This window comes from Oncorhynchus nerka, linkage group LG11 (genome assembly GCF_034236695.1).
Source record: "Oncorhynchus nerka isolate Pitt River linkage group LG11, Oner_Uvic_2.0, whole genome shotgun sequence".
In the NCBI taxonomy this organism is placed as follows: Eukaryota; Metazoa; Chordata; class Actinopteri; order Salmoniformes; family Salmonidae; genus Oncorhynchus; species Oncorhynchus nerka.
In genome coordinates, this window is record NC_088406.1 from 43,612,942 (window position 1) to 43,622,294 (window position 9,353).

General features: G+C 43.3%; 1 protein-coding gene across 1 annotated transcript; it reads right to left on the reverse strand.

Annotated features, from left to right (window-relative positions):
- Positions 1-428: 428 nt before the first annotated feature.
- On the reverse strand, positions 429-7,876 carry ercc2 (excision repair cross-complementation group 2). Its single transcript, XM_029672842.2, has 23 exons — positions 7,701-7,876; positions 7,321-7,420; positions 7,150-7,227; positions 6,975-7,037; positions 6,755-6,868; positions 5,867-5,983; positions 5,659-5,775; positions 4,940-5,063; positions 4,751-4,847; positions 4,439-4,572; positions 4,123-4,291; positions 3,766-3,884; positions 3,591-3,660; positions 3,357-3,426; positions 2,775-2,876; positions 2,601-2,664; positions 2,351-2,472; positions 2,036-2,128; positions 1,880-1,952; positions 1,669-1,739; positions 1,329-1,472; positions 826-969; positions 429-649 (listed from the first exon to the last, which is right to left on the reverse strand). Exons 1-23 carry the CDS (start codon positions 7,703-7,705, stop codon positions 557-559), a joined length of 2,283 nt encoding a protein of 760 aa, XP_029528702.1. The 5' UTR covers positions 7,706-7,876; the 3' UTR covers positions 429-556.
- Positions 7,877-9,353: the final 1,477 nt, after the last annotated feature.

Consider the following 9,353-nt stretch of genomic DNA (forward strand, 5'->3'; position numbering starts at 1 on the left):
CAAGCCATCATATCGGTTTAGCCCACTAGGGAATCTTCCATATCATTTGTTAGTAACATGTTTGTTTATGCATTTCTGTGATAATTTACTAACTAAATAAAGTCAATTGGTGTATGGATGATTCACAGTAAAAGGTTGGGTTCGTGCAGATAACCAACAATTTACAACGTTTGGAATGAGACTGACGTGAGGTATAAAATAATTCATTAGATATTAAAATATCTGAAGTTATATTCGGAAAATTATAACTTTGTAATCTGAAGATTTTCTGTGGTGTCCCGACTTCCTAGTTAATTACATTTACATTATTAGTTTAATCACGTAATAATAATTACAGAGAACTGATTTGATAAAATAACAGTCTTCACTTTTTTAAATGATGCCAAAGACACGTCAATGTGTTTTAAAAAAACATGCCAACTGCATGGTAGAAACTGTAAACATTTATTTTTCGGCCTACCGGCTTATGCAAATATACATTTAAAAAATAAACTATGTACAGTAGGACAGTATTGGAACAGTGACTGTGGGTTTGACTGGGCGATGACACTTCCTCTTAGGCCTGGTGAGCGATCTGGGCGATCTTTTGCAGCATGTCCTCTGACTGCAGCTGCTCCAGTGTCAGCAGAGACAGGCCCAACTGGTCCTCCTGAGGGGAATGGATAGGTTAAGGGGAGACCTGGGACAGGTTCAGTTGGCAAAAACATTGAACGTTGCAGTTAGAGATGGCATGAATAGAGCTGATGCGATTTCTTATTCTACAAGTCAGACAGGCGTCTACATAAAAATAAATCCACAGCCCTGCTAAACATGTCCCTGCTGTACCTGTCTGAAGGGCTGGGCCATCTGGCGTAGGAAGTGTTTGGACAGCTGTACCGTCTCGTCGATGGTCAGGTTGAGGCTGCCGTCAGTAAGGTGCTCCTGAATCCACCGGGGCAGCTTCCCTCGCTTGTCAGCCCGGGCATAGCGCTGCAACGCAAGTGAGAAACGATTGTTCCAATTCTCTTCAATAGCCTTTTTTATTGTACCCATTTATTTTGTTACCATTGATGTGAAGGCACTAGCTAGGTAACAGCATTATGGAACAACCTGCTGTGACCTCAGTGCATTATGGCTTTCAAATTCAAGAAAGCCACAAAATTTAGAATTTTTATTAGGATCCCATTAGCTGACGCCACAACGTCAACTAATCTTCCAGGGGTCCAACACAGAACTAAATTACAAACCATTTTTTTTAAACAAAATGATCATGGTAGAGTCTATCAATGATCAGAGTGGTAAGAAATGTTCCTTTAAAACTAGACACACCAAGTTCCGAAGGTCCTCACCTTGTCTGCGAAGATCATCAAGCCGTAGTCAGTTTTGCCCCTGATGGCGCGGCCCACACACTGCGCTGCGTGCCGCATGGCGTCAAACGTCAGGAAGTCATTCTCTCTAATCTGGAACTGGTCCCGCAGGTACTCCAGACGGGCCTGGTAGAGATGGACAGAAGAGGAGAAGGATAACTATTTTGGAAAAACAGACCATTAGGGTTAAAGGAAGTGAAAGAATTGCAGGACAGAGGGGTGAGGAGGACATACGCTGAACAGAAGAGAGGAACAGACCAAAACAGTGAATAAAGCAGAAGAACAAGGGAAAGATGATGAACAGCAGAGGAGTTAGACTGACCTTCAGGATCCGGCTCTGTGTGTAAACGTAAGGCACTCCGAACATGATCACCGCACGGCCAAAATGGTGGACTGAGGGAGATATTTGAAGAGATAAGTGATATGAAACTAACTACACATGACCTATGCTGTAACTTTGACGGCCATTTTGTTTAGCAAATGAGCCTAATGGAGGCTCTACTACTATGTTACAGGAACTAAACAACACTCACCAAAGTCGATACCCTCGGACACCTTCCCCCTGGCCACAGACAGCAGGATGGCTCCTCTGCCGTTCTCACAGGCCTGGGGCACAACAGATAAGAGGTCAGAGGTCACAGACAATGACAGAAGACAACCTAAGACAGTCAAAGAAAGGGTATCCTGACCTCCTGGTATTTCTCCAGAGCCATGCTGGTCTCTGCTGCGTCTGGGGTCTCGATGAAGATCAGCTTGTTCCTCTGGACATTCTCCAAGATGCCCTACAGACAGAGACACAAAGGGGCAGGACAAGAGGACAAAACTTACTCAACGTCCAGATGACTACCTTGCAAAAAAATACATTTCTTGCCACAATTCTATTTGCTGCCAATAAAATGCTAACATAGATATGTCTATTGCTATAACAGTACAGACGGAACAACAAGATATTCACTTTTAACAACATTTATCCTCCCTTCCATTTGTGGACCGTGTACACACACCTGCTCATACCACGACGCCACAATGTTCTCCATGTAGGTGTAGCTGGTAAAGAAGGCCACGATGCCATCTGGCACAATCGCAGACATCTCCAACAGCAGGTTGCCATAGTTACGGATGACAGCTGAAAAATTGAACCCAGACCAGGTTTATTTCAGTGATTTGTTTTCACATCTAAGGAAAGGAGAGTCTAAACTTACAAAGAGGCAAGGCAAGCTTACAATATTTAGATACAATGTAACAATCACTAACCAAAATCTTCACGTGTCTCAAACTTGGAGGTCATGGCCACCTGGTCGTTCCCCCTCCCCACCACCTGAAAGAGGAAGAGCTCAGTGTCACCTCCTTCCATCCTTTCTGAAGCTCAGCATAGCTTGAATTAACCACTCAGATCATATCATGTAGACTGTTTCTGAGGTTACTTACAAGAGGGCAGAGGCAGGTGCGTGCCAGCGTCATGGTGAAGGATGCCACGGTAACAGGCCGGAAGTCCAGGATTCGGGGGTAAATGTCCAACGGTGAAAGGGTCTGTGGGTAGAAACATGATCAGAAGTAGACAACCACAGGGTAGGACAGCCGAGCCAACACACAGCCAAGGGATCTAGTGAGAGGATCAATGGAGAGAAGTGATGATCATACGACTGAACTGACTGCTGAGGCTAAATAATATACTGAAAATAATATAAACTGTCAAACTTTACATTTCTGTTTGCGTCGCATGCAAATTCATTGACAAACTATATTCTGAATGGTGGTTTAAAAAAAAAAAATTAAAAGGCCGCAGATTTATTGTTGATAAAGTACTGAGAAACACAAAGAAAAGCCATAAACACAAGCCTCATTAACACATGTACTAAGTTTACAAATGGCACTCTAGCCCAACTGCCTTGGAATGTGAGTGGCCCCATCTTGGACAGATGAGACCATCAGCAGGTGTTTTATAATCACAGATTAGTGGCTAGGTCACAGTTAATCTAGGAACAGAGGAAGGGGAGAGAGAGAGATTACCCCTGACGTAATGATGACAGACTGGAAGCGCTCGAACACAGGCTTGATGGCAATGGAAGGGTCCATACAGCTGAAGGGAGAGGAGAGAAGAGCAGGGTTAAAAGTAGATCCCATCCACTTGCATCCTGATGGATTATTTCACCCTTGGCTCTTGCAGTGGCACAACATCTCATCCATCAATATCACACCGTTCTGCTGGCAAAACAGAACATACTCAACACAAATGAACCCCACCTGAAGTGCAGCACGGGGTTAGCAATGGTGGGGGTTCTGTCTTCAAAGGGTTCAATGATGATGGTGAAGCCTGATTGTGGAAGATAGCAAGGGAAGAACAAAGAAAATAAATAACCACAGAGCTGTAGCCGTGTAGAGGTAACATAGACCCAGTCAGCCTAGGGAGGTTCAGTACCTTTGCTGTAAGTGCTGACCAGAGTGGCAAAGTTGGAGATGAGGGTGATGGCTGAGAAGTCTGCGATGTCCGCTATCTCTAAAGTCCTCAGCAACGAACGCAACCTCTCGGCACAGAATCTAGAGAAACAAATAGATATGTCATATAAGGAGTGAGTAGGAGTTACTAGAAACTTCTTTCAATGTACCTAAGAGACATAATCCACGATGGAGTCAGTTAGGTCTAGGAGCATTTGGTTGACATTGCCCGGTGCCCTGGTGGACAGAGTTTGCACATGTTAGGACCTAAAGTGGAAAACTCCACCAACCGAGGGCACCAGGCTATAGAAAACTAACACAAAAATACTGTAGAAGTTACCTGAGGGGCTTGCGGTCAATGCAGACCTTCTCAAAGATGTCTTTGAGGAACTGTGGAGCGCTCTCCTGCACCACATGGTGAATCCTCAGCCTGGCCTTCAGGTACTCCAGGAAACGCTTCATGAAACCCACAAAGTGCTCTGCCGTGCGGATGCTGCCAGGCACAGCCTCTGGAGGGGGAAAGAAGGACAGACAGTGCGGGGGAGGGAGGACAGGGTATAGAAACGGAAAGATCGATACATGAAAACCTGTTTGAGCATAAATCGATACAAATATTCAATAACTGGTTGTTTTCGACTGGACTCCAGGGGGCTAACCTTGGAGGATCTCATCTGGCAAAACGGGATTGGACATGTAGATGTCGGTCTCCCTAGCAACGTTGGCCTCTTTCAGGCCCTCCACCAATCGTCTGTATTCCTCTTTCAGTTTGGCTGCATCTGTCTCCTTTATCCTACAGCAGAGGACAAGCGGTTGAGATTACATCAAAACCCTCTACACTTTTGGGGCAAGAACAACAAACTGGTTCAGTCGGTCTCATTATAGACACCATGTACATTCTCCTTTGTACACAGAACATGACAGTGGTTCTAGTGCTGCTCTCCACTAGATCCACTAGTGTATGACCTTACTTGAGAATGGTGTTCTGTAGGGTCTCCACGTTGGCCTGACTGCGGTCCAGAGTCCTCCTGGTGATGTTGACGCTCATTGAGTCGATGCACACATTGTCTGAGGAAGAGGAGGATGGAACGTCAGCTTGCGGAGGCTTGAAACAGTGGGTTGCTTAAACAAATGGGAACGAAACAGCTGGATGTCCTTACCGATGTTATGTGCTTCGTCAAAAACAACCACTGATTTCTTGGAGAGCTCCTTTGAGACAAGGTCTGCAATCTTTGGATCCAGGAGGTAGTGGTAACTGTAAACTATGATGTTGGCATGGAGGATCTGTATGTGTTAAGGAAAGAAGCAAAAAGGAAAAACACAGCCACTAATCCATCTCCTTCATAAAGTAATGCCACAGAGTTTCTAAACCCAGAGGTGCAACGTCACGAGACGTCCGGGAACACTTGTGAAACAGACCAAGCAGAGCAGGCCAGGGTTTGAGAAGACATTGCGAGAAGAAGTGAAACATCCTTGGTTGTTCATTTTCTCAAAATCTAAAGGCACAACCTAGATTCGAGCCAATGTCTTAAGTAGTTGAACATGTTAATACTGCAACCTTGTGAAAGTGACAAACAGACACGTTTTCATTTGTAAAAAACAACTTTATCACCGAAAGGGCCTATGATTTGACCGCCTGCACATGCTCAGTTCGGCGTGAGACGATCGTTAGACCTGATTACGTGTTTCTATGCTTGAGCTTAGCTAGCCAACGTCAACTTGACATCGCCTACAAGTGTGATCAGCAATTTCGATTGGAGAAATAGTTTCTGCCCATCTTCATCCTGTACCGTCTTTAGTAATGCTGTCAAATATAACATGCTACAAAAACACTGGTAAAAGAAAAACATCAGATGCTATGACAATGGGCTATTCTTACCGAATAGCGTGCTAGGTAGTAGGGGCACCAGCCTTTCCTCCGCCCAAACTCCTTCAGATCGTCCAGATTGTAGACTCCAGCGGGGAGAGGCACCTGCTTTCCCATAGCATCAAACTCCTGGAGCAGAGAGACAGAGTCAATCAAGCAGACAGACAGAGGCGTGGAACTCTCCAGATCACTCCCTTTGTCACAATCCCAAGCCCCTCACCTCATAGAAACGGCAGGAAGGCAGGCTTGGGTTGCTGTGCCGTTGGGCACGGATGTATGACGCCGTCAGGCTGTGACATTTCCCATCCACCTCCTTCCCAAAGCGTAAGGAGCTCACCTGAACACAAAGAATCATGTAATTTGGACCATGACATGGACACACACAATTTAACTACATGCAAAGAAATGCTCTATATTGAACACACACAAATGTGTTTGAAGAGCGTTACAGAACCACTGTTAGTGGGTGTCATCGTGAAGATATGTGTACTGACCGCTAGGGCCGGGCAATGAAGTTGTCTATCGCGACCCTTTACAGACATAGAACACAGTACAGTAGTAACATGTCGATAATTGATCACTTTTCAGACAATTGAAAAAGTGTCACATTAGAAGCGTCGGTACCTTTTCAGACAGTAGAATTCTGCCTGTATATCATGTTCTATTATTTCCATGACAACAATAAACATTGCTGATTGATGTGCTGCTGTGTTGCTTACGCTGTTTTTTTATGGTAGGGTAGCTAGATGTGCTTTCTTTCTACTGAATGTCTTGGTAAGTTGTGATATTTAACAAACTTTAAAGTACCTTTTTTTTTAAGGAAAGAATGGTCTGCGCGCAGGCAGGCTAGAATTGACTGTTCTGCTCACCCACTGATGGACGTTAGTCTCGCTTTAGAAGCAACATTACTTTACAGACAAGTAAAATGCTGTTCATGTCTCCAGAGAAGGGTTGGCATTTTAAAAAGTCAGTGTAGCCTACCCTAACAGACAAACAATCATGCTGTAGTGCTTTCAAGGGGCCACATACCATTATATCTGAAAAGGGTAATCGATACAGGCAGCCTACTGTAATTTTGTAATACGAGACTACGGCATGTTGCTCTTACTTCGGGGTGAACACACAGGTTTTTCCGAGAGGAGAGCGCCAGAGCCAGGAGGTTGTTCTTCTCTCCCGTCTCCTTAGAATAGTACTCCATTAACTTCCTCAACTCCTCCACCACCTGACAGACAAGGGAGCAACATGGCATCAGAGAAGGGGATGAGAAACATATGTTCTTCAAGGACAGGGGAGCACAAAGAAAGGTGTGAGAGAGAAAGAGAGATCACCTTCTCTATCTCAGGAACAGTTCGGGAACAGTAGATCAGCTTTGTGACTTCAAGGGGATACTCCTGTCAAAGAGAGGAGAGATCACTGTATAAGTGAATTGTCAAAGAGGACCAGATGGTGACAAAGGTTCTTCCAATAGAGTCCTGATGGAGGAATGGACATATCTTGACTCACCCGCTGATATGCAACAATCAATGACAGAAGAGAGATGGTTTTCCCAGTTCCCGATGGCATCTCCAGAACTCCATGTCCCTTTCGATAAACAATGTGTTACCATCATGCATAGGGCCATAGCATTAGGGTTTATCTACAACAAGTGGCATGTTGCTGGGTCTCTCTATTTACCTTGGCATCCAGGGTCCTCTTGAGTTCCAGCATGTAGGAATATTGCTCTGGGTAAATGTAGTCATATGGGAAATAGACTAACAACCCTTCGATGTTGAGCCTAGAATAAAAAGGTAGTAGTCATAGTAAGGGCATTTCGCCAGGTAACATTCAGCATATAGCATTAGCTATATAAAAAAAACATAACTAGCTGGCTAGCTAACTCCCCTATTCATCTGTGGCTAAGGTCGTTCCAAAAGACATCGCACGGTGTAATGTTTATAGTTTAACCAGCTAGCTAGCTTACGATAGCCAACTGCTAGCTATGTTAGCAAAGAGTTTACTAGCCACATAGTGCTAACTTTGCCCTGTCTGAGAATCTCTCTGCCACGAGCACTTACTTCATTTCAGTGGATTTATTGCAGCGGCGAGCTAGCTGCTTATGTGTCAGTCACTTTTTTGACAATAAATAGATGCCTAGCTAATTTATTGGCAAAACAAACCCCTTCAACTAGCTAGCTAGCTGTTTTCCACACTGGATTTCTTCAGACATCCTCAGTCTACACAAAGCCCTATCTTTTGCTTCTCTGATTGGCTGCAGAATTGTGAGCTAATCCTATGGTCTTCTCTGATTGGGTTTTGTATGCATCCCTCAATAGAAGTACGTCCCATTCCTGTAATCAGAACTAACTAGTCAAATATCGAGTTAAATGTGGAGCTGAATCGCATTTGTGAAAACCAAGACTGTTCTCAGAGCAGACCTGGTTGTAGCTAGGTATTTCGCGTCGGGGAAAAGTTCCTAACCTTAACTTAAATTGTCCTAAATGTCCAAGTTAATTCTCCTAAACTGTTGCGTAAATTCTCCTAACCAGCTACGACACTTCTGCTAGTCAAAACCTGCAGACTTGTCTGAGAGCAGTTTGAGTATCCACTAAAGAGATACAGCCAGCCAGGGAGGTTCAGAGAACTATTGTGCAGTCTTTTATTCAACTTCATAAAATGAAAGAAAACTGAAATACTGCAGACTAAAGAAAGAATAAAGATTTACCCGAAAATAACATTCTATTTATATTCAACATGAGCAGAAGATATTGTCATAAGAGTAGTAAAGGTACTGCATATATTGTTCATTTGACAAGATTTATGGTAGGGGAGAGTGGGGTAAGTTGAGCCATTTTTACATTCAGCATTACTCCATCAAGGGAAATATGGTATTCTTTCTAACAAAGATATATGGAAATAATGAGTATTCATGTAAACATTACAGTTTGAAAACGTACTGTAGCTTGTCCAAAAAGATTGGTCTCTTGGCACAACTTACCCCGGGAATGGGGTAAGTTTAGCCTCTGGACAGGGTAAGTTAAAGGTAGATTCAGCGATATAACATAGATGCAGAAAAGAAACAGCATAATGAGTCAATTTCAGCAACAATTAAGAGCATTGAAGTGCAGGGCTTAACTACTTTTCTTAAATATTTGGTCAAATTCATAATTTTGTGTATGGTTTCCTAGAAACAAGGGTGGCTCAACTTATCCCACTCTCCCCTAATAGGTTGTGTGGTGGGATGACCTCAATATTAGAAAAGATAAGCCAGAAGTTGCAGTTTCCTCAGATTTAGGGCTGTCCCGACTAAATAAAATCTTGGTAGACCGAAAGTCATCTGTTCTTTCGACCAATCGATTGCTCGTGTATTTTTCCTTATATAGACCCACCCTGTGTGTTTTAATAAAATCAACAATATCTTTTGAGCTTGTCTGATGCTTTAAGCTTATGGTTTGATGCCTCCAGAGAGCGCCAGAGATCTAGATAACCAGAAGAAAAAAAACTTAACCTGGCCCAACTAGTCTCCTCCCGCTCTTGGGATATTTTCTACCTGCAGACTGAAATATTTTTATTTGTTGGCTATATTTACATAGTTGACAATAGAAGTTACTTTTTAGGTTTATATCATTTTCATTTAGATTTGGATAAAATGTTGATTAATCACATGACAATGTTTTTGAGATATGAAGACGTTATTATAAATTAGATGGAACTGTTTCATGAAAATGTGG